Source organism: Anolis carolinensis, chromosome 1, assembly GCF_035594765.1.
Source record: "Anolis carolinensis isolate JA03-04 chromosome 1, rAnoCar3.1.pri, whole genome shotgun sequence".
NCBI lineage: Eukaryota > Metazoa > Chordata > Lepidosauria > Squamata > Dactyloidae > Anolis > Anolis carolinensis.
Window position 1 is genome coordinate 125,162,749 of NC_085841.1, and position 24,415 is coordinate 125,187,163.

Sequence of the window (24,415 nt, forward strand, 5' to 3'; positions counted from 1 at the left end):
TAATGTCTACCTTGCACTATAAATAGCATAATTATATCAGGTGATATTATGAAAAGCACAGTAATATCTCAAAGAGGTCCTCTTTCACTCAGATTGTGTTCCGGTTGTACTAAAGCAGAATTCTGCATGATTGCCAGACTGATTAAAATGGAATAGATGGAAACACCCATCAGATACATCCACAATTGGTTGGAAAACTGTGGTCAACAATTGTCATCAGGGGCTTCATTTTAAACTGAAAGGAGATCTAACCCCAAAGCTCTGTTCTGGAGCCAACACTCCTCAATGCTTTTATCAATTATTCACATGACTGGATGAAGGGAATCCTTATCAAATTTGTGGATGAGACAGAACTGGGAAGGGTAGCTAATGCAATAAAAGATAGGAAAAGAATTAAAATAAAACTTGGAAACTCGGCTGAGATTAATAAAATAAAATTCAAAAGAGAAAAACACAAAATTCTACATTTAGCCACAATAACCAAATGCACAGGTAGGGGATAGGGGATAACTGGCCAACAGTACAATGTGTGAAATGGGATTATTGATAATCATAAATTGAACTTGATGCAGCAACACAGGCAAATGGCATCTCAGCCGGCATTAATGGAACCACAATTTCCAAGTCAAGGAAAGTAACACTCCACAGTTGAAGGGAGATGTTGACAAGCTGGAAAGCGTCCAGAGGAGGGCGACTAAAATGATTAAGGGTCTGGAGAACAAGCCCTATGAGGAGCGGCTTAAAGAGCTGGGCATGTTTAGCCTGCAGAAGAGAAGGCTGAGAGGAGACATGATAGCCATGTGCAAATACGTGAAGGGAAGTCATAGGGAGGAGGGAGCAAGCTTGTTTTCTGCTGCCCTGCAGACTAGGACACGGAACAATGGCTTCAAACTACATGAAAGGAGATTCCACCTGAACATCAGGAAGAACTTCCTCACTGTGAGGGCTGTTCGACAGTGGAACTCTCTCCCCCGGGCTGTGGTGGAGGCTCCTTCCTTGGAGGCTTTTAAGCAGAGGCTGGATGGCCATCTGTCGGGGGTGCTTTGAATGCGATTTACTGCTTCTTGGCAGGGGGTTGGACTGGATGGCCCATGTGGTCTCTTCCAACTCTACTATTCTATGATTCTATGATTCTATGATATATTTAGCATTGGTCAGGCTTCCTCCGGAATATTGATTTTCATTTCTAGGGGCCTCATTTTTAGAAAGATATAGGGAATTTGGAGCAAGTTTAGCAAGTGATGATAGGAGATATAATTAAACATGATGAAAAGTTGAAGGAGCTAGGCATGTTCAACTTGGTGAAGGGAAGACTAAAAGGTGAGGTGATTGCACTCTTCAAATAGCTCAATGGGTGTCACAGAGGGGAGGGGACAGGTTTATTTTTTATTGCCTAAGTGTAATGGCTTTAAGTCACAGGAGGACAGATTTCTATTGAACATTAGAAGGAACCTCTTGACAGTGAGAACAGTTCAGCAATAGAGCCAATTTCCTAGAGAATTGGAGAGGTCTCATTCTCTGGACATCTTCAAGAAAAGCAATATGCAGGTGGTGCTCTAGCTAGAAATCCTGCATTGGGCAGTGGACAGACATGATGACCCATAGGGCCCCTTCCAACTGTATGATTTTTTGATTCTATGAATAACTGCATCCAGTACTAGGGATTGTGCAGTTTCCAGTTAGAACTGAACTGTCTAAAAGATGTCTGACATGATCAGCTTTCCAGAATAGGTTCTGGACCCAATCTCAACTTTTCCACCATTTGAAAAAAAATACCATCAGTGCAAAACTAGCCTCTATCATAAATCTTACAGATGGCATTACATGGAGGTATAATGTCTCTTGGTCCTAGCTAGTAATGAGTCGGAAAAGGTCTATGTTGTAGGCTCTCCATCAATTGAACAAAAGATCAAAATCAAACATATAACACATCTCTCCTTTGATAGGTGATATTTAGTTGTGCTTAAGAATGCTACTTGTAATATTAAGGGCTTTTTCAGTGTTTAAGTGTTCACTGTCAAGGGTCATGGAAATCTGAATGCTTATCTTCAGTGGTGATGAGATTTCCAAGAAGTTTTAAGTTCTCTGGTAGTATTTGCTCCCTGCTGCTTCATTATTGCAACATAAGACATTACAATACACTGTGATACAAACCATTGTAGTGATTTACTCTTTTGAAAAACCATAGTGGTAGCCTGTGAACCAAGTAGTGGGGTCAAGAGGGGGGGTCTCCTTCATCCTGAAATAGTGGGGAAGAGCACCCCTCTCTCAGTCTACATCAGGGGCCCCCAAACTAAGGCCCAGGGGCCACATGCCCCATCGAAGCCATTTATATGGCCCCTGCGGTGGCAGCTCCCTCCTCCTCCCTTGCCTGGTACATGCCTTCCAAATCTTTGCTTGTTTATAATGGTATTTTAATTATTATTTAATTATAATTAATTATTAAGGGGTTGCCTTTCTAGTGCTTTTGATGCACAAAGACAGAAGGAGGTTGGACTAAATGGCTCAAGGGGTCTCTTCCAACCCTCTTTATTATTTTTATTATGATTATGATTAACATTGAGGCTGTATCTATTCCTGTTTTGTTGTTTTACTTTAAAATAAGATATGTGCAGTGTGCACTGCATAGGAATTTGTTTATAGTTTTTTTTTTAAAACCTATAGTCCGGCTCTCCAACAGTCAGAGGGACCATGAACTGGCCCCCTGTTTAAAAAGTTTGGGGGCCCCTGGTCTACATGTTCCACGTGGAATCAATAATCTTCAACTTGTGTGGTGTGTGGCTTTGAGAATAATGGGATCAGGGGAATAAGTCAAACAAATCTACTGTAAACTACATATTCCAAAATATGAGATCAATGGCGTACCTGAATACTAACCTATCCTATAAAAAAGTAGTTTAGCATATGCAGAAAACTATGGGAATCAATTTTCCTGCTTTGTGGGAAAGTGCCATGCAGGCCAGCTAACTAGAAACAATAATTCTTTTGGGGAGAACAACTTGCTTATTATATGCAGGAGCCACTAAAGATTAGTGAGATGCAGGGAGATATGATTATTAGACAGCTCCCTCCTGGGGAGCCCTTGATATGTGAGATGATTATAGGGAGCAGAACCAAGCATAAACAAAACCTTTACAAAGCATTAATGAATAAAGCACAACATAAAAAAGGATTAGGGTCTGGGATAAGAAACTGTGTAAACCAACAGAAAGGAATATTAAACAGGAATAATTTTAGACACCTGAGCTTTACTCAGGTGTGTATTGTTGGCCTTTAGGAGGAAGTAAGAATACTAAACAAATTTTAACCTCTTCCTACTGCATCAGTTCATATATTATTTAGGTCAGGCATTGGTATACTAAGGCCCAGAGGCCAGATGCGGCCCCCTGCCTTCCTCATTTTCCCTATCCTCTTAGCAGAAAGACATGGTGGCCTGCCATGTCTTTATGCCAAAAAGATGAGGGAGGAAGGCACATAGTATTTGAGACCCCTCTGGAGCACTCTCAGCCACCATGTCTCTTGCCCTCCTCCTGGCATAAGGACGATGCAAGTGGCCGCATCCTTATGCCAGGAAGATGGCTTGAGGAAGGCACGGGGTGGCTGAAAACCCTCTGGATCCCTCTCAGCCGCTGCCTCTCTTGCCCTCCTTCTGCTATAATGCAAAGAGGATAACCTGAGGATCATGGGAGGAGGGTCGGGTCAGTCACCGCGTGTCCCACCTTCCTCCCAGCATAACGATGGGGCAAGCAGTCCCGTCCTTATACGGGAAGGACAACCTGAGGATGACCTGGTCCTGCCCTGCCCCCTCCTGGCCCCAGCCTCTCCCATGCCCCCCACCCAGCATGTGCCCGACCCCCTCCCTCCTGACCTGACCCTCCTGGTCAAGCCTGCAATGTGGCCCCAAGGCAAAAAAGTTTACCCATGCCTGATTTAGATGCAATCCTGGATCTAGATTAGATAAACTTGATCATGGCAGAAGGACATGGTGAGTGTGACCTTGACAGTTTTTTCTGTTGCCTCTCAGTATTTATTTGGAACCACTTAATGTAAATGTTCTGAAGATCAATAATTGAAGTTTAATCCTAGTATGAATTGGGTGGAATTGTAGCAATAACTGATCATAGAAGCAGTTCAGTCTTTTCCCTTAAAAGAGGAAGTTATCTTATACAGTAGAGTCTCACCTATCCAACATAAACGGGCCGGTAGAACATTGGATAAGTGAAAATGTTGGATAATAAGGAGGGATTAAGGAAAAGCCTATTAGACATCAAATTACATTATGATTTGACAAATTAAGCAATGAAAGATTATTATTTTTACAACAAATTGACAGAAAAAAGCAGTTCAGTACATGGTAACGTTATGTATTTATTATTGTATTTACAAAGTTAGCACCAAACCATCACAATGTATTGAGAACATTGACTACAAAAACATTGACTACTAAAAGGCAAACTGTGTTGGATAATCCATAACGTTGGATAAGCGAATGTTGGATAAGTGAAACTCTATTGTATTACTGAGATTCTAGATCGGTGGCAACCATAGAAAAGGGCTTTTAGGCTTCAGCACTTAAATTTGAATTTACCTGGCACTTATTTTTGAAAGACCTTTGGCACTAGGTGATGATTTTAATTTTATCTTTTTGTACTTCCTGGCATATTAAAAGATTCACCTGTTTGCTTTTTGCTTTGGTTTTTATTCTTTTGTTTTTCTAATTAAATTTATTTTAATGCTAAAACCAAAAACATTTCTTCACAATGAGGTGATATATATAACCTGCTAGTGACTGAGGGCCTTACAAAGGGAACTCAATATCATACACTTACGGTACAACTCTTTTGAAAAGAACAGTGGTGGCAGAATCCTGCCTTAAAAGTACTTAGATGTGGAATAAAACAAGATTTGTGCAGCAAAAGATACTGTGGTCCATCAGTCCATGGACGGAAGACCACTGGGGTACCAGTTCTATTATGACTTTTACTATACTAGTATCTTGGTATTATATTTATTTTTTAATCAAAACTGGTTTCTCAATAAAGCTGCAGCCCCCCACTAAAGTTAGTTTTAAATCTCTTATATTCATTTGATCATGTCAATGAAATTAAACAATAAAGGGATGATTTAGTAAATTATATATCATAGTGAACTGTTATCCCTGTAACATGAGAAAAGAGTAATTTAATGAAAGTACAGGATTTTATTTCTCAGTCAGTAATTTAATTAAATAATTACCCTGTTTAATTGCAAGGATGAACATGAGTACTTTGTGAGCCATTGATGTAAAACATTCAAGGCCTACAGCTGAAGCAAAATTATCTTCATCTTATTAAATAAATCACAAAGTTCAAAGACAAATTGTGCTGAATAAAGACATTTTAATTACAAAAATACTATCTGGTCTTAAATTCAGGTAAATTATTGTGAAGGAAAAAGAGAAAAAAATAAGAAGCAAATGGGGGAAGTGATACTGATTAATTAGCACGACATTTCCAACTAATGTTTTTAATCTGTTTTTCCTTCATTCGAAGCAGTAATAACAAAATTCTTGCAATAAGACTTAGCAATATTTCAATCCCAAACATGCAGATAGACAGTTTAAATAGAGTATTGATGCCACATCAGTGCTGTTTCACTAAAATAGTGCTACTTATCAATACTTGGAGAGTGACTCTGAAATCTGGAGTTTCAGATTATTAGGTTTTGTTACTGATGTGAATGGGGCCCCTGGTGGTGGCGCAGTGTGTTAAAGTGCTGAGCTGCTGAACTTGCAGACAGAAAGGTCCCAGATTCAAATCCCAGGAGCGGAATGAGCGGCCGCTGTTAGCCCCAGCTCCTGCCAACCTAGCAGTTCGAAAACATGCAAATGTGAGTAGATCAATAGGTACCGCTCCGGTGGGAAGGTAACGGCGCTCCATGCAGTCATGCCGGCCACATGACCTTGGAGGTGTCTATGGACAATGCTGGCTCTTCGGCTTAGAAATGGAGATGAGCACCAACCCCCAGAGTCAGTCACGACTGGACTTAACGTCAGGGGAAAACCTTTTACCTACTGATGTGGAGCTAATGCAGGAATTTTACATGGCTCCATTTATATGCCCAAGTTTGTTTGGTTGTTTCTGTTTTTTAAAAAGCAGTGTGTAAACATAACCATTGTCACACTCTGTTTTCCTTATAGTTTGAACAATATTTCTAAATACTTTGATACAGCAGAGATGGAAAGGGTTGTGATTCTGTCCACCAGTATTTGAAGTAAAAAAAGTATGTGCTCCTGTGTAATGTATGTGTGTATGTACATGTATGGCAGAGAGAAAGAAAGATAGTGGGAGAGCTGAAATATTTCCATTCTACCATCACAATGGCCTAAATAGTAAATAGTAAATACTCCAAGGTCCCAGCTTCAGTCTGATCTTGGAAGCTAAGCAACATCATTTCTGATTAGTACTTAGATGGGAGACCGTCAATGAATTCCTGGTTTTGTGGGCTATGTTTCAGAGGATGGAACTGGATAACTACTTCTGAATATTCTTTTCCCAAGAACCCCTATTAAATTGATGGGATCACCATAAGTCAACAGGTGACTTGAAGGCACGTGCATACACATAGACAACATATTCTGGTCTAGAAATATTGGTTCATCACTACGCCATTGGTATGCCAAATATGATCCTCTGGATGTTGTTGAGCTGCATCTTCCACCATTTGTTAGCATTGGCCATGCTAGCTATGGCTTCTGGAAGTTGGTGCTCAAAAACGTTTGGACTTTGTCAATCTTTGTTCTAGTTAATATTTATTTATTTATTTATTTTTACAGTATTTATATTCCACCCTTCTCACTTACTAATTGGCAAGTGTAGGGTTAGAGCCTTCAAAAGCTATTATTTTTGTTTTGTTTTGATCAAAAGCTATTCTGGCTTCTTTCCTCTGAAAGATATAGTCCAAAACAGTAACATTCCAGATTTGGAGACAAAGCCTTTAGGAAGTCGAAATTAGGCAAATTCCAAATGTGAAAAATGCCAATGATCCTACTGTCTCTGGTCAAAAGCTGTTCAAATCTCGTTCCAAAGAGCTTCATATTAAATTCTAAGGGTGAGTTTGGTTGGCTTTAATGAACCTGAGACTTTTGGAACTACTGTATTCTAGAAAATAATTCCAGCATAGCTTGACTGTGTCTGTTTGATGCCTCCTGTCCTTTCTGCTAGCAAGATCTCTTGGAAATGAAGACAAAATCAGGCCTGTGATCTGCAGAAAGTGGATAATTTTGGATTCAAACATAGCCAAATGAATACAGCAGCTCTTCCAAGATGTTATTGACAAGGCTATTGCCTTTCCGGCTTGTCAGCACTTCCTGGCCTTGTGCTAATATGGTAGTCATTAATATCCTGTTACAGAAAGGTGGACAAAGCCAAATGACAATCAATGTCCTGCAATTCTTGCTGCCAGAACCAAGCTAATAAACATTTTAAAGAACTGGCAAAGAGGCAAACGCTATGTCAGTAGATTACTGAAAAGAGCAGTAAAATAAACACCTGAAAAATAGCTTCCAAAAATGGCTCCTAAAGACTTTCTCCCCTAACCTTCCTCTGGCCTTGATGGTTCATGTCATTCTTTTAAAAATACTTTTAATGAGTGGATTAAAAGCCTGACATGTAGTTCTATAACATTTTATCTCTTTCTTTTTTTTCTCAACATGGAGGCCAAATTCATTAGAAACCAGAGTTGTTGTATGTCTTTCGGGCTGTGTGGCCATGTTCTAGAAGTATTCTCTCCTGACGTTTCGCCCACATCTATGGCAGGCATCCTCAGAGGCATCCTCACAACCTCTGAGGATGCCTGCCATAGATGTGGGCGAAACATCAGGAGAGAATACTTCTGGAACATGGCCACACAGCCCGAAAGACATACAACAACCCTGTGATCCCAGCCATGAAAGCCTTCGACAACTCATTAGAAACCCTTCTACTAGTCTTCTAACAATCCCATTTGTTTGGAATTGATCCCTTTACATTTCCGTATGTATGATCCAGTAGCATAATTGAAAATGTAACCTTGGCTAAGTTAAATCTTAAATTTACATCAGGAGGATAATTAAGCATGTGCTAAAGGGTCTTCAATTAGAATAAATAAAATTAAGATGTGATCGACATTAGATGAATGATACTATTTCAACGCTATCCTCTGTGGACTGGAGTCAGGGGAATGCAAAATTGTATATCATGCAGCACTCCCAAAGCCCTGCTAATGTACATTATTGGAGCAATATATATTTGAAGTGATCCAATTTGATCCAATTCCAATGAAAGATTTGGTGAGTTGTCCTACTAGACTTTTGCATCTAATCCAGTAGTTTTCAACCTGGGGTCTCCAGATGTTTTTGGCCTTCAAATGCCAGGAATCCTAACAGCTGGTAAACTGGCTGGGATATCTGGGAGTTATAGACAAAAAACATCTGGGACCCCAGGTTAAGAACCACTGATTTAATTTAACATAAGATGTAGGAATTCTATTTGGTTATCTTCAGGCAACGAAGACCTATTCACAATATTCCTTTCTCACATAAAGGAGGAGAAATATTAGTTTTATGGGTACACAGATTTTTGTTGGTGAACATTTTCAATTTTTTTTCTGTTTTAAGAACTTGGTACTACACTAATGACCTCTTCACATGGCCCTTTTGGGCTGTGCCATTTTGCCGGCAGTTGCCGGCAAAAGAGAACATGCATGGGGCAGCTCGGGGCGCCCAGCCCACTCTCCCTCCTTTCCCCATCATATGGTGGGGACGGGAAAGATGAGAGAAAGGGTGGCAATGCACGTTGCCCCGCTGCCCTTTTCCCCATCATACAGGGGAGTGGGAAGGAAAGTGCGGGTAGCTTAGTTGGAGCTACCCAAAACACACTTTCCTCTCTGTAGTGGTGGAGGAAGCACGTTTTGGTGCTTCCCCTCCACTTTGGAAGAAATGTGGGCAGGGTCTGCCATATGTTGTGTGATGGCACATGGCAGGCCCTGTCCAAGCATTAACACAAAGTGAGAAAATGGGACTAAAATGCCCTGCATGAAGAGGTCCCAATTCTTTTGAATCCATATGCCAATTTAAAACAATGAACTAGGGAATTTTCCTCATATTATAAGACCATGTGATATTTATACTTTATGCATGTGATATTTATACATATTTATACTATACAAACTTCATTGTATCAATATTTATCATGCTAGATGTCTGAGGCCAAAGTCTTAGCCAACATCTTGAAAATGTAATAATTGTAAGATTTAACAAAATAACCTGTTTTCTTATGATTGACTGAAACTATGCTGCTCAGTAGGCACACAATTAGTCACACAGCTTTAAGTTTTATGTAATGGTTATCATTATGCAACATATAACCATTGTAAGTTACCAAACTGCATGCAATATAAAAATAATGATCCCTAGCCTAACTTTACAGAGGAAAGCAAAGCAAATCAACAGTTAAATTATGCAAAGACACTGAAAACTGTTCTGATGATATAGTTGTTCTTTCTTTCTTTCTAAAAAGTAGATTATGAAATACACACCTGCAAAATTGGAGGTCCAAAACCTTTTAAACATATATACTAGTTTTATAGGAATTTGGCATTCTAAACCCAAAGATTATCTGAGATTTATTCCATATAAGTATTTTTCACAACTTTTCATTTTTATTATGTGAATAAGATTTCTTTGTGGATTAAGAGTTAAAAGGAAAAAAGGGGGATAAATCCTTCTAATAGACTTCCAAAACACTTTAATTCACTGATATTATCAGTTCAAAAACACAACAAAAAAAATCACCCTGGAGCACCAGTATCCATACTTAAAAACGAGTAACAAACAAATTGATAAAACTATCAAGTATATGAAAGAACTGTGTGTGATATGGTATTTTTATTGGGTTTTTTTCAAATTTGGCACCCCCCCCCAAAAAAACAAAAAAACAAAAACAAAACCACACACACTAATAACAGCTTTAATATTGAAAAAGGGTTTTTCATCACAGGCCTTTGTAATCAGTATATCTGTTACAAAAGCTCACATATATAGATATAGGAACAGAAAAGATAAGGTAAAATTCATTTCATTCTACTTGTATTACAGAAATTATTTTACAGATAATAGCTAAGTAAAGCAAATAAATTAATAGTAAATGTATACAAAGACATTAAAAATGTCCTGGTAACACATTTTCCAAAAAAAACTCCACTAAAGGTAATGGATATAATGATAATAATGAATATATACTAAATTAATACTTACATTAGCCAAATGAGCTAACTCTATCTCTAGAAAGGAATCTGATGTTTTGGGCTCAGGTCTTATGGTGACCACAATGATTTTGGAATTGACAACTGTATAATTTCTGCAGAGGGTTAAAACACACATAGTTAGAACACCACATTCCCTCAAATGATAATTTGAGGCAATAAAGCAAAAGAGAAATATTATGAACATTTTGAAAATATAACAGGCTTGACAAGATCTCAGTTCCCTTCCTTACATGCAATTTGTCATAAATAGAATTGTCCCTGCTATCAGACAGGATAAAGATTAAATAGAGCTATTGTGCTGATCCAAGTGCAATTTTTTAAAGTCTGATTCATTGATTAAAAAGACAGATTGACAACACAAACCTTCAGGCAAACCTTTCCAGGACTGTAAATTCATTTATCTCAAGGTGAACCACATAGGCTTGTTTTACACAAAATAAAACATATTTCTTGCAAAGTTCTGGCATGGCTGTTTTGCTGACTTGTAACGGAAAAAAAATGTAAGATGGATGATAGCACTGAGAATTTCCTTGGAATCATATTTTTATATCTATAACTTAGGAGAGCGTTTTAAGAAACCATACAGTTTAAAATATCAGTATGTCAACAGGATTGCTCAAAAACTATCTCAGGGATCAATTCATGGATCTTTTACAGATCCGGGGCTACTACCTTCCTGAGGGATGTATTTTTTAAAGTTGGGAGCTTGTCTTAATGCCCACTGAAAATGTTAGAGAGTTAATACACAGTTATGGCTTGACCCCCTTAGGTAGCAATCATCAAACCACAGCTATCCAATTCATTTCTAAAATGCTGTTGTACAGATAATATTTTTAGGGTAGCAGCACTAATAATGTACCTTATTTTTCAGAGCAGTTCCTCAGATTAATTCCTGTTTATTGCTTTCTATAGTTTATGCTTCAGGGTGCTCTGAGACAATAGCTACTCCAGCGCACTATTTGAGATTATCAGCATGGAGAACAATTTTTCATGATGTGCATGTGTGTTATTGGTGAATTCAGAGATCTAAACGTCAATATTTTAAAAGTTCATTCTGCCTGCCAATCCCCTCCAAAAAAACCCAAAAAACAAAGCAGAAGCACCAATATATTTTGAACACATATGATACATCCAAAATTTCTCTCATCTGAATTTCTCCCTTGATGTTGGTGTTCTCAATCCCCTGACTAGCGTTTTAGGCATTCTCAACTGTTTCCTTATTTATTTCCAAACGTAAACCACTATGTATGTCCCCATGTGTTGCAGATTTCAGTTCCTTCTATTTTTATTTCTGTCCTCCCACATCACCAGTCTCCATGAGCACATTGATAAACTGCAGGAAAACATTTGGATGTGATCATATGGGCAGCTGTACACTATTCTTTTTATGTTTTTTATGTGCAGAAATAGCAGCAATAGCACCAAGCAAGCGATGTGGTTATATACACAGTTGTGTCAACATTTTGGGGGGACTACATATGTACATCAGTAAAACACCACATGAAACAGATGGCTACTTCATGATGGCTATAATGTTTGCTGGTTTTCTTCATCCAAAGTTGGATCTGGTCTTTGGCTTTGGATTCATGAAGGGGGCTGAGATCCAATACAGGCTGGAGAGAGGAGAAGGGTCATTTCCCCTGATTTCCTTTCCATTATAGCCCGTCAACTCTCATACAACTCTCATAGAGAAGCAGATTTTCAATTGGGAGCAGGAGAGTGGGAGAATTGACAAGTACTATTTCTTCCGCCATGACGACCATGGGACTGTACCAAGTAATATTGGGTCCCACTCATCAAGCTGGACATACACTCGACCTAGTTTTTGTTGTGAGCAATGGTTTGATCGGAGTGGAAGCGCAAACTATTCTTCTATTGTCATGGTCTGACCATTATCTGATCAGTTTAAGACTCACCATGACCTCAACTTGTGCAAGGGTGGGAGACCCATTAAGATGGTCCACCCCAGGAGGGTTATGGATCCTGATGGATTCCTGAGAACTCTTGGGGATCTGGCTGCCATGGAGGCTGACGATCCTGTTGATGCCTTGGTCCTTGCTATAATAGCGAGATGACCAGGGCAATAGACACGATCGCCCCGAACATCCCCTCTCATTGCTTTGAGTCGCTCCAGCGCCCTGGTTCACCAGCCAGCTGGCAAAGATGAAACGTGCGAGAAGGAGACTACAGTGCTGCTGGTGGGCATCTCGCAGCATCTCTGACCGAGCACAGGCTAGAGCCGTTATTAAGGCCTACTCCGTGGCATTGCGGGCAGCCAGGAAGGCTTTCTCGACTGCCCGCATCGCGTCTGCAATGAACAGACCTTCAGAGTTGTTTCGGGTTGTCGGGGAGCTCCTCCACCCTCTGAGGTTAGAGGGGCACCTGAGGACTCGGCAACTCGGTGTACTGAGTTCGCTCACCAGTTTGCAGACAAAGTCGCTCAGATTCGCTCCGACTTGAATGCCGGTGTTGATGCAATACCAGAGTAGGTAACCGAGGCATCTATTTGTTCGAGCTTGTGAGATTCGTTTCAGCTTGTGCAACCTGATGACATGGTCAAGATCCTTGGAGCAGTGAGGGTGACCACCTATGCCCTTGATCCTTGCCCTTCCTGGCTTTTAAAACAGCCAGGGTTAGTAGATTGGTTTGTGAGGATAATTAATGCCTCCTTGGAGCAGGGCAAACCCCCATCTTGCCTTAAATTCCCATCTTTCCTTAAACAAGCCATAGTGAGGCCAGTTCTGAAGAAGACCTCCTTGGATTCCAACGTCTTAAGTAACTTCAGACCAATCTCTAACCTCCCTTTCTTGGGCAAGGTCCTGGAGTGGTTGGTTGCCTCCCAGCTCCAGGGATTCTTGGATGACACTGATTTTCTGGACCAGTCGCAGTCTGGCTTCAGACCTGGATACAGTACCGAGATGGTTTTGGTTGCCTTGGTGGATGACCTCCGCAGAGAACTGGACAGGGGGAGTGTGACCCTGCTGGTTCTCTTGGACATCTCAGCGGCTTTCGATGCCATCAATCATGGTATACTTCTGGGATGACTCTTTGGATTGGGCCTTGAAGGCACAGCTCTGCTGTGGCTCCAGTCCTTTCTGGAGGGTCATTCCAAGTTGGTGAAGCTGAGGAACAAATGCTCAGACCCCTGGCCATTGACCTGTGGGGTTCCGCAAGGTTCCATTTTGTCCCCCATGCTTTTTAACATCTAACGAAACTGCTGGCTGAGGTCATCATATGTGATCTTACTTATTTTTATTGATCTGTTTTTATACTGTTGAGTTTTATGTTGTCTGTTTTGCCTGGGCATGGCCCCATGTAAGCCATCCTAGAGTCCCTTCGGGGAGATGGGGCGGGGTATAAAAATAAAATTATTATTATTATTATTATTATTATTATTATTATTATTATTATTATTATTATTAGTTTCCTCTGGTCCACTGGTTTGGCTTCAACACACAGCTTTTCATTACTGTACACATGATCACTACTGATGCACATGGAGGACAAGATCTAAGCCATTGAAATGCACCAGATCTAGAAATCATGGTTGAAATTCTAATTAAATAAATATTAAGGAGGAATCCTGCTCTGCCAGCCAGGAGGAACAAGATATTGAATGTGGTAGACAAAGTGAAAGAGGACTTGTCTTTTCAGTGATAGATTTCTCATATACATTGGATACATAATGATTTAATTATAAATATAGGTATTCCTCAGGAATAATTCATGTATTCTGAAACAGACCATCTTGGATCCAGTGTGGATGGGAGATGAGACATAAATTAAATAAATACACACAGGGAGGGTATAATATCATCTTTTTAACAGAAAGTAGTGTATTTGATACAAAACACATTTGTTTTTGCACAAAATATTGGAATTGTGTTAGTTCTTTGTGCTATGAATTTTTTAGAGTTGTAAAGTGCAAAACAGTCATCAAAAGGAGCAAAAACTCTCATAATCCCACCCATTACTGTGATGAAGTTACTATATAAGTACCATGTTTTTATAAGGCCTTAGACAGGAGTGTATTACACGAAATACTGGCTGGATATGGCAAACTCATTCATGCACTGCTTGTGGTCTTCCCAGTGGTATCTATCTATTTCTCCACTGAGGTGAATAAGAAGTTGGATTTGTTGCCTGGCCCATCAATCCTCTTCTGAATATCACAGGTCCTTGTTTGTTGTTGTTCTAATTGTTTCTGGCTTATGACCACCCAAAGGCAAACCCTATCATGGGATTTTCTCAACAAGATTTGTTGGGTTTGCCATTCTTTTATCAGAGGAAGAAAGAATATGACTTGTCAAATGTCACCCAGGCCCGTAGCCAGAGGGGGCAGGGATGAGGGTTCAACCCCCCCCCCCAAATGTGTTAGGTTAAAAAAAAACAGGTGTACTTATGAATTGGTTAACTAGTTAAAATTCATGAGCAAACCAGGTTTTTTTTAACTTGACACATTTCGGGGAGAGAGTTGAACCCTTAACCACCACCACCACCCCCCGCCCCCAGCTATGGGCCTGAGGTCACCTAGTTCATTTCCACAGCCAAGTGGGGATTGAATGTCAATATCCAATGCTCCAGCTATTACACCATACTGACTCTTGTGGTTTTATAGGTTTGCATGAATTTGGGGAGGGGGGGGGGCTTTGTCTTTCATTAAAACATTAAATTGTGCCATCACTTTGATTTTTTTCTAATACTACAAAAGACATGAGTTTGATTTTTATTTAGATAGAGACCTATTTCAGCCTTTGTTATATGTTTTCAGTCTCCTCCCTCTATTTTTAAGGCTATTTGCCACATATTTCTGCTACTGTACTAAACAGGGGAAAATATTCCTATCATATGTATTGCATTGTGAATTGTTTTTATTGCCTTGGAGATAAATCCTGGGCAATATCTAGCAATCACTGAGTAAAGACTGTAATATATATTTTCCCCTGAAGAATCGTTGGAAATAGTTTGTAGTTGTTCTTTTAAAAATTAGGCCCCCCCCCGTTTTAAAATTCTATAACGCAGTGTTCAGCCTTCCCCTGGTAATCAAATATCTTAAATAATTTATTAATGATGAAAGGCAAATTTTCAATGCCACACATAAAGGCACTTGTGAATTATTATGAAATACTACAACTGAATATCTCTGTGCCGTGCAGAAAAAGTGACTTGGGAAGTGACTCAAGTGCATGCAAAAGCACATTGGATTACAATGCGTAGTACTGACTTCTTATACATCATACAGGGCATAACACTGTCTGATTAGCTTCTACATTTTCCATCACCCTTGATCCATTTCCATAAATGAATGGTGTAGCTGTTTATGGGCCTTGTCAAACCTTGTGAGTGAGTAATGTTTTCTAGCTGGATTTCACATCTTCACAAATCTAGCCCTTTCATCAAAGTACGTAATGTACAAAACTGAACCCTACTGTTTTTAAATAAAGATGGATGTTTTAGTTATTCTGCAAGAGTTTCTGGTTAATGAGCCTCCACTTATTGTTTATGAGTTTGTGAAATGCCTCAAGACACTTCTGACATGAAACTTATGGTGAACAGGAAACAAGTTTCCACTGATTGCAAAAACAGAACCTGTATGATCACTGATGTATCAGTAAGTACAAATTATGCCATGCTTCAGTATTTTCAGGATTCATCTACATTTGTCTTGTTGAAGAGGAATACACATAAATATGATATGAAAGGCCATCCAGAGATGGAAACGCATGATACTATGTTTATGTTAGGAACCATCAATTAAACTCAGTAGAAGTTTTTTCCAGGCTAAGGAAGATGAAGGCAGAGGTTATTTACCAGTGAAGATGAAATAAAAACATCATGGGAGATTTATTTCAAGTATGAAATATATGAAAGTCTAATCCAATTTCAAAGTATGTTGTTGTGAAGACAGCTATGCTAAGGGGATATCTATTTATTTTAGAAGATTTTAAAAATCTTGTTACTGCCTTACTGTATATCAAAAGTTTTCAAGTTGGCTTACAGAAACAGAAACTAGAAAAACAGAAATACCGGCTAGAATCCTATGTTGCTATATAACCATGGTAGTTACACAGATAAGAAGTAAAACAACAGCTCATCCCCACCCTCATCTCCACTTACTGGTCAGCATTCACTGCAATTGATGGGGTCTGTTTCCCAGTAGCTTGGAAAGTGGTTGTTAGTTTTGGGAATATGGTACTCCATGAGTAGGATTACATGGGACGAGTTTTAGTTAATAAGTACTGCAGATTTGAACTCTTAGGATGAGTAAAGAGGACAACCTGTCCCCTCAATCCCTTTCCTTTTGAACTGGTCATCCAAGGATGAGATGTAAACAGATTTCAGTTGCAAAGTATTATTAATGCATCTCTTGGGGATGGAAGTTTGGTATATTGTTTAAAAGAAGCGATGGTTCAACCTCTTCTCTAAAAAGTTTTCCTTGGATCTTCTAAACTTTAATAGATTAAGATCAAAATAAAATCTTACTGTTTGGAGCAAGGTGACTAGTTGCCTTCCAGCTCAGTCAGTCTTGGTTAATAAAGGGTTTCTAGACCCATTTCTATTCAGCATTAGAAAAGGCTATGTTGTTGAGGCTACTATGGTCACCTTATTGGATTATCTTCACTTGAACACTAACAAGGATAGTGCTCTCAGTGTCACTCAATTGACAATGGTATTCCTCTGGAATGCTTGTGAGGTTTGGAAATTAGGGATAGTGGGCTTCAGTAGGTCCAGTTCTATATCTTGGGTAGGTTCCAAGTGGTAGTGTTTGGAGAGGATTGCTATTCAGAAAAGAAGCTGTTTTATGAAATACCGCAGGTGCTATTCTGTGTCTAATGCTGTTGAAAATCTACATGAAACTGCTGAATAAGACTGTCTAAAAGCATGGGGCAAGGTGCTATCAGAATGCCAATCACACCTAATCACACTTCTCTATGCCTTCAAAAATAGCATCAGCAAAGGACAGTGTGCTTCTTCTGAATGAATGTTTAAAGGTGGTGATGTCCTGAAAGAGGAAAATGAACTATAACTGAATACAGACAAAGGAGCCATGGTGGCACAATGGGTTAAACCCTTGTGCACTGCTGAACTGAAGGCTGAGTTGCTGATCTGAAAGTTGACGGTTCGAATCCGCGAGATAGAGTGAACTTCCGTCTATCAGCTCTAGTGGGATCATGAGAGAAGCCTTCCAGTTAACACATCCAGCGTCCCCTGGGCAACGTCTCTGTAGACAGCCAATTCTCTCACACCAGAAGTGATGATGCAGACAAGATAGAAGAACTTACTCTTAAGGGTCCTAACTTGTGATTGGCAGTGTCACTACTTCATCACATGAGGTACTTTTTGGTGGCATGTGCCAATTTGTCTATACCTTTATGACAGAGCCCTCTGGCTCCCATCCCACGATGTAGAGCAACTTCCAGAGGGGTTCCAGTGAAATAGTATAGGCAAACCAGTGCATACTGCTATGGCAGCAACACAGGAAACTTCCCGTGTCTAATAGAAGTCAACGGGGGGAAGTTGGGTAGGTGACACTTCCCCCCGTGAGACCGGGTGACAGGTGACGACAGGTTCCTCATATCCTCTGAAGGGCACCACCTGATTTGTCATGATGCATGGTGATTCTGGGCGCCCATCTGATGAGGTTGTATGTACCCTTAAAGACTATTTTCACAGCTTGGAGTGTGTTGAGGCCTGTGAAACCTCTGAGGATGAGGACAAGGATTTTCTGGTTGAGCTTGGTGTTTCTGTGGGGGAAAGCAAAAGTTGTTTTTTTTTTTTTTTTGAGACAATGGGAATGTTTTGGGTAAATCTGTTGTCAGGAAAACAGGCAGTGATTCTCATGAGAATCAGCCAGGGATTGACTCTAAATGGAATGTGGAAGAGAAAGGAGAGTTACAGATAACCCAGCATTTATAGATCAGAAGGGATAGTGTGGAACAGAGACAAATCTGGTGTTCCCAGAGACTGAAAGATAATAAAGGGAACCCAGGTGTGAGAAAGAGTGATGTCTTGGGCAAGAGATAGTATTCTTAAGTAACTGGAGTCAATGTTCGGTGGGGATATCAACATTAGATTTTCATGTGTCAAGTTGTCTGTCTTGGGAGCTACAAGTTAGGAGTTCTGTTCTTGGGTTCATATCTTGTTTTCCTGTTTAATTCCATGCCTCCTGTTTGGATTACAAATCCTGTTTCAAGTATCAAGCCTTTGGACTATGGTCATGTTCATGCCTACAAGTTTTTGGATATAATTCTAGTTTAAGTACAACAAACCTTGGATTACAGTTTCATGCTTTTGCCTTATGTGATTTTTGGAATTCCTATTCAGACATGGTCATTGCTTTTTGTTAAGCTTCCAGAAATCTAGCTCATTGATGCATTTTGAAACAGTTTTTATATTAGATACTCTTTTCTTAATAAACATATTATTCTTGTTCATCTCTGTGGTGTTTGCGTGAAAAAGGGATCAAGTAGGCAGCTGGATTGCAACAGAGTGCTTCTGGATTCTTTACTCCAAATGACAGTCCAGATAGATGCATCAATGAGCAGTGCTTGCTATTAACTTCAGCAGCTATACCAACTGTGCTTCTTCTTAGAGGCTGGAAGACCTAAAGGAACATACTGATAATCTCAAGACTGGAATTCTCCAATGTATTGTAAATTGGGATACCTTTATACCAGGGGTTCCCAAGCTTTGGGCCTCCAGATGTTTTGGACTTCAACTCCCAGAAATCTCAGCCGGCTTATCAGCTTTTAGGAACTGTGGAGTTGAAGTCCAAAACATCTGGAGGCCCAAAGCTTGGGAACCACTGCTTTATACCAAGCTTGGAAACTACAGTTGTTGCAAAACATGGAAGCCAGAGTGGCTACTGTTACATCTAGAAACTGGCTGCCAATTTATTTCCAGGATAGATACAAAGTGTTGGTTGTTATCGTTAAGGTAGCGCACGGTTTGGGTCCAGATTATCTATATTATTGCCTTCTCCTGGATGGCATTTACTTCAGTCAGTCAGGACCAGTCTGTCAACTGTTAAGGAGATGAATTTTTCATCAATCATCTTCAAAATGTGGAATGGCCTTCTGGAAGAGGTGGAATAGCTAGATATACTGTCTGAGTTTAAAACAGCATTAAAAACCAATCTCTTTTAGCAGACCTGTCTAGATGGGTTTTTTTTAAAAAAAAAAACATTGAAAGTTTTTAAATTATGCATTTAACATGTATTTAAGCTTTTAAAATGGATGTTATTCTCTTTTAACTGATTGCACATTTTAATTGATGTTTGTGCTTTTAACTGTGTCACATCACATTCCTTCGAGTGAACCCTTGACTTATCAGGGCTAGAGGCTTTCCAAACCTAGGTTTATTTTGAGTTTCAAAGCCTTGACTACATCTTGCCATGACTTGTTAAGCATAGCAACAAAACAAAGCATTAGAGAAGAGTGTTGGTCACAGGGAGAAAAGAGACCTCCTCCATATACTTCGGCTATTAAGCAGCCTTCATTTTGAGTAGATCAATTGTGCTGAGATGCATGAAGTAACCCTTCCATCAATAGATCAATAGAGTTAAGGATGCATGAATGTATTTTATCAAATAAAAGCTCTTCAACATTTCTTTTTACTATACACAATAATTAGTCATCATTCAAATTGAAGCACTATATAGCCCAATTATCATTTTAAAACTACTCACTAGTTTAGGTATTCTCAGGGGTAATATTTCAACTAAGCTGTTCATTATGCTGAAATTAAGCAAGTCAGTTGGAAACTGTACAATGTACATAGGTTCCATCAGAGGCATAATGGAAGTCTGGGTCTAAGATGCATGAATTGTCTATTAAAGTTAAGGGCAATAAAGGCCAGGGTCTGTTCAACTCATGAGCATGAATAATATTCTCAAATGCTCTCATCCTTCACAAGAATGGGTGATGACAAAGTAACCATCAAAAATGTTTTCATCTTCTATAAACATTTTACCTCTTCATAGAAAAAAGAGAGCAACGCTCACCTCCATCTTCAGAAATAGCAAAGACAGTTATAGCATAAAATATTATTCATGAAGGTCCTGCAGATAAAGTGCAAAAGCGCTGAAAAAGCCCCTCAAAATAATTTCAACATTATGGTCAGCAAGGAGAAAACTTTAGAAATGCTTGATACTTTTCTGATACACAACTTTCTGCATCCCTAGCCACCATGGTCAATTAGAGTCCGGGATGTAACTTTTCCAAGGTCTGCAACTGCAAGGATCAGCTTTCTGCTGATCAAATGGCTGTGTCTACTCAAGTTGTAACTCACCTTAAAGTGGGTAAAATGAGCTCTAAATTTTTGTATAGCACTGCTCCAAGCACAAATACAGTGGATTCATCTAGTTCTAAAAGGGAAAAGGAAATAGGAGAGAGGGAAGACAATACACACATTAATTCCCTTGCCTTTCTGAGTCTTTGCAACTTAGTCAGCATACAGGTGCATGGAATAATATTTATCATTGTGAAAGAAGTTTCATCTTTAAGGAAATCATCATTATAACATGAAATATATTTCACCACATTCTGTCATGAAATGTAATGTGATATATTATAAGAAGGGAAAAGAAGATCTATATAATTGGGGCATCGAACATGATTTAAGGCATTCAATAAAATAGCTCCTGTATGAAATTCATCATTTGTGACTAAACTGTGCCAGCATTTTATGTTATATTCTGCCTTTATTATGAAAGATCCATGGGAGTTATTTTTAGAGGACACCTTCCTCTTCATAATACTAAAGAGGATGGACTCTCCATTGCAGATACTACACCCATCAAGTTCAAAACCAATGTATTGGGCCTTGGAAAAATTTTCATACTAAGATAATACACAGACTGTTCAACACATAATGAAGGGGGAAAACAGGTTTACCAGAAAACAACAAGGAACCATAGTCAATACTGGCTAGGGTACATGACCAAAAACAATGTTTGTTGCATTCCCAATTTACACGTTTAGCTGCAGGCAGCTAAAAAACATAAATCCATGATCCATTCATCTGTGGAGAATGGTTAACCATAAGAGCTATAAGGGTCTTCTTCTCCTTCCAACTAGCTCTCAAACATGTGCTCATAAAGAACAAGAAATCTGGCTGTATTTTACAATGACAGACTACTGAATGATGTTAGCCACGCAATCCCAAGGAAATATTTGCAAGTTACATGACTCAACCAGTTGCAAATTCCCAGGACTCACTAGAAAACTTAGGAGGATGGGAGAGGAGGAACTGGGTTTAACACTGCAAACACTAGGCAACTGATCCTTTTGGCAATCACCAAAGCATTAACTAAGTCATATTCATGAAGAATCCACAGATATTTGGGGCTTATCCCTGAGGCTACCTCTTTGCTGCCACCACTGTAGCTTTGATCCCTCATTTCTTTTTGGCACCAATACAAATAGCATCCAGGGACCAAAGGGAGGTCTTCAAAGAGTAAGAATTGTATGATGCGAAATTGTAAAAGATGAGCCTTCTCCAGCCATTCATAACTATTTTAGCTTCAGGGGATCCTTTCTAAGGTTGTTGCCTCAACCACAACTATGCCTGCTAGATATAAGGAGTTTATGCACAAATAAACATTTTAAGATTGATCTATAATGCTAATCTTCATATATATTACCTAATATACTGATAATAAGCACACAGTCTCAGTTCAGATATTTCATACTCTTCACGTTTTACTTCAATGTATTAGATGGGGTGCTTTTTGTGTATTTTACCTGTTGACATAGGGGTGAAGATATTTTTTGGAATGACAACCCTGTCCTCTGAGTTCCGTGCCCATTCGACCATTCCTTTCCTTCCTTTCATTGGAAAATTGATGTCAGTTAGAACAGATGCTGCAGGAAGCTTCTGAATGCTAGCCACTATTGAGAAAAAACAAACATATGAAAACAAGAGTTCACTGTCATGTTACGAGAAGTTCATACCTGGAAAAGTAAATATGGCTATGAGAAAAAGGACTTATCATAAAGTTTATGATACTCTGGCCTCATCATCCACAGCTGATCTTGATCTCATTTGTGGACCTCGCCTCTCATCCCTCCAGTCCCTCCATCTTTGTTCAAGACTTAGATCTCCCCATGTCCCAGGAGTATGAGAGGCTTGCCAATCCCCTGATGCAGCCCCATGAGCTGGCTCATCATCCACATTTACTTGAGTCCAATCAACATTCTCCATCTCACACCCAGACCCATCATTCCCAGAGAACCCCTCAAATGTCTCCTCATCCGTGGGAGCAGTGAGTATATCCCAGATCTTTTTCCTTTCTCTTTCCTCATCCGACTCCTGCTCTCGAGTAGACCTTTTAGTTCCTCTACTCTCTGTGAAACCATCATCCTCCAGCATGGACTCCTCATCACTAGAAAACCCATAAAACGTCTCATCCTCTGAAGGAGACATAAGTATTTCCCGGACCCGCTTTACTTGTTGTTCTTCATCAAGCACCTGCTCTCTATTAGCCCTTTTTCTCCTTCCAGCTGTTTCACCCATAGAACCATTACTGCCCCTTGGCCCAACTACAACAATTATGACCTTAATTCTCTCACTTGTCAGTCACATTCAATATCTTAATCAAAATTATTCACTTTGTTGGCTAATGAACTGAAATTCATATGGAAGGACATAGTGGAGCTGTGTCTTTAGAGCATATTCTGAACTGATTGAAAATGACAGAACTAAGAAGAGGATATTGCAAATTGCTTGGGGAAATATAACTTCTAGAACCAAGCTAATGAAGTAATAACAATGCTGCTACCCCTTGAACCAGCATAATAAGATTCGAAAACAAGCCCCATTAAGTAGATTGACATATTAGCGGCCCCTAGTCTGTTTCTGGACAAAGCAAATATAGAAACTAGTATCTCAGAAGACATTTTCCATTACTCCTCACTGTGAAATGTAATTATTACTATCTTATTACTCTTTCGCTCAGCACATTTAGCAAGTGAAGTGTCATGGAAACCTTATTTCATTTACCTTCACTGTGACAAGACAGGATTCAGCTTTCCCAAATTTGAAAGAATTGTCCACCATCAGGATGGAAAGAATGAAAAAGTTAAAAACAAAACAAAAGCAAAGATGGGGAACAATAAAAATTGCCAAATATATATTGATGCTATCTGGGGGCCTTGAATCCTTGGTTTTTTGTTTGTTTGTTTAAAAAAAAAAGAAAAAAAAAGAAATCTGGCTTGAAATTCCCCTGAAGTGTCATCAAATTTCATGCCACCTGGAAACCACTATTAATTGTTAATATTTCAAAGAACCAAGGTCTTCTTTTAACTTATCATCATCATTGTTAAATATGGGTGATTATGTCTTTGCTTCCTTTAATTCCACTCCCATTTCAGAAGACTAATGTGGAACCAGTTAACTGCCCAGACAGTAGATGTGAAACAATGCAATGAACTACTCCATGCCAAGAAAACAAGATGAGACCCTGGCCTCACCTATACTGCTACATAATGCAGTTTGGAACTGCATTATATGCTCAGTGTGGATATATACAATGCAGTTAAACTGAATTGAAGTGCATTATGTGTGTCTAGGCTGACCACATAATGCAGTTTCAACTGCACTTTATGGCAGTGTAAATGGGGCCATAACAAACCACACTTAATGAAAGCAAAGATTCACAAACCGTTTGAAACTGCTGCTTGTGATTTGGATATTTTGATTCCAAATGTATCATGATTGTCATATTCAAATATAGAAACAAACAAACATTGTCTTATACCAAACATTCTTTAATACCGCATTTGATGCAAAACACGGTGGTGAGATGGGTCTTACTCCCTTGCTCCTTACTCTACTTCTCCTTTGACATTTTTAGCAAATGTGTTTAGGATAGCCCATGGTTCTAAATGCACTTACTCACCAGCAAGTGGTATTGAATACTCTGGATTGTGATGTTAATTTACAAAATCCAATAAGCCATTTAAGTGAGTTTTAATTCTATGTAGAACATTGTAATATACACCAAGCATATCAGCATAATATACACCCAGCTTCAAAAGCAAATACATTATTTTTAATGGAAATGCATAAACACTTCTCTGTTGCCATTGCTGCAGGGGTGGAGAATAGCAGAAATAATAATAGCAGCCCC

At 39.3% G+C, this 24,415-nt stretch overlaps 1 protein-coding gene across 5 annotated transcripts in view; it reads right to left on the reverse strand.

Annotated features, from left to right (window-relative positions):
- Nucleotides 1–24,415, reverse strand: part of adgrb3 (adhesion G protein-coupled receptor B3) — a 678,053-nt gene that overhangs the window by 300,630 nt on the left and 353,008 nt on the right. For all 5 annotated transcript variants that reach the window (XM_062969068.1, XM_062969070.1, XM_062969067.1 and 2 more), the window contains 3 exons: nucleotides 22,029–22,175; nucleotides 20,575–20,650; nucleotides 10,274–10,376 (listed from right to left, as the gene is read on the reverse strand). In XM_062969068.1, coding sequence (XP_062825138.1) covers nucleotides 10,274–10,376; nucleotides 20,575–20,650; nucleotides 22,029–22,175 — 326 coding nt within the window. The remainder of the gene's footprint in view (nucleotides 1–10,273; nucleotides 10,377–20,574; nucleotides 20,651–22,028; nucleotides 22,176–24,415) is intronic.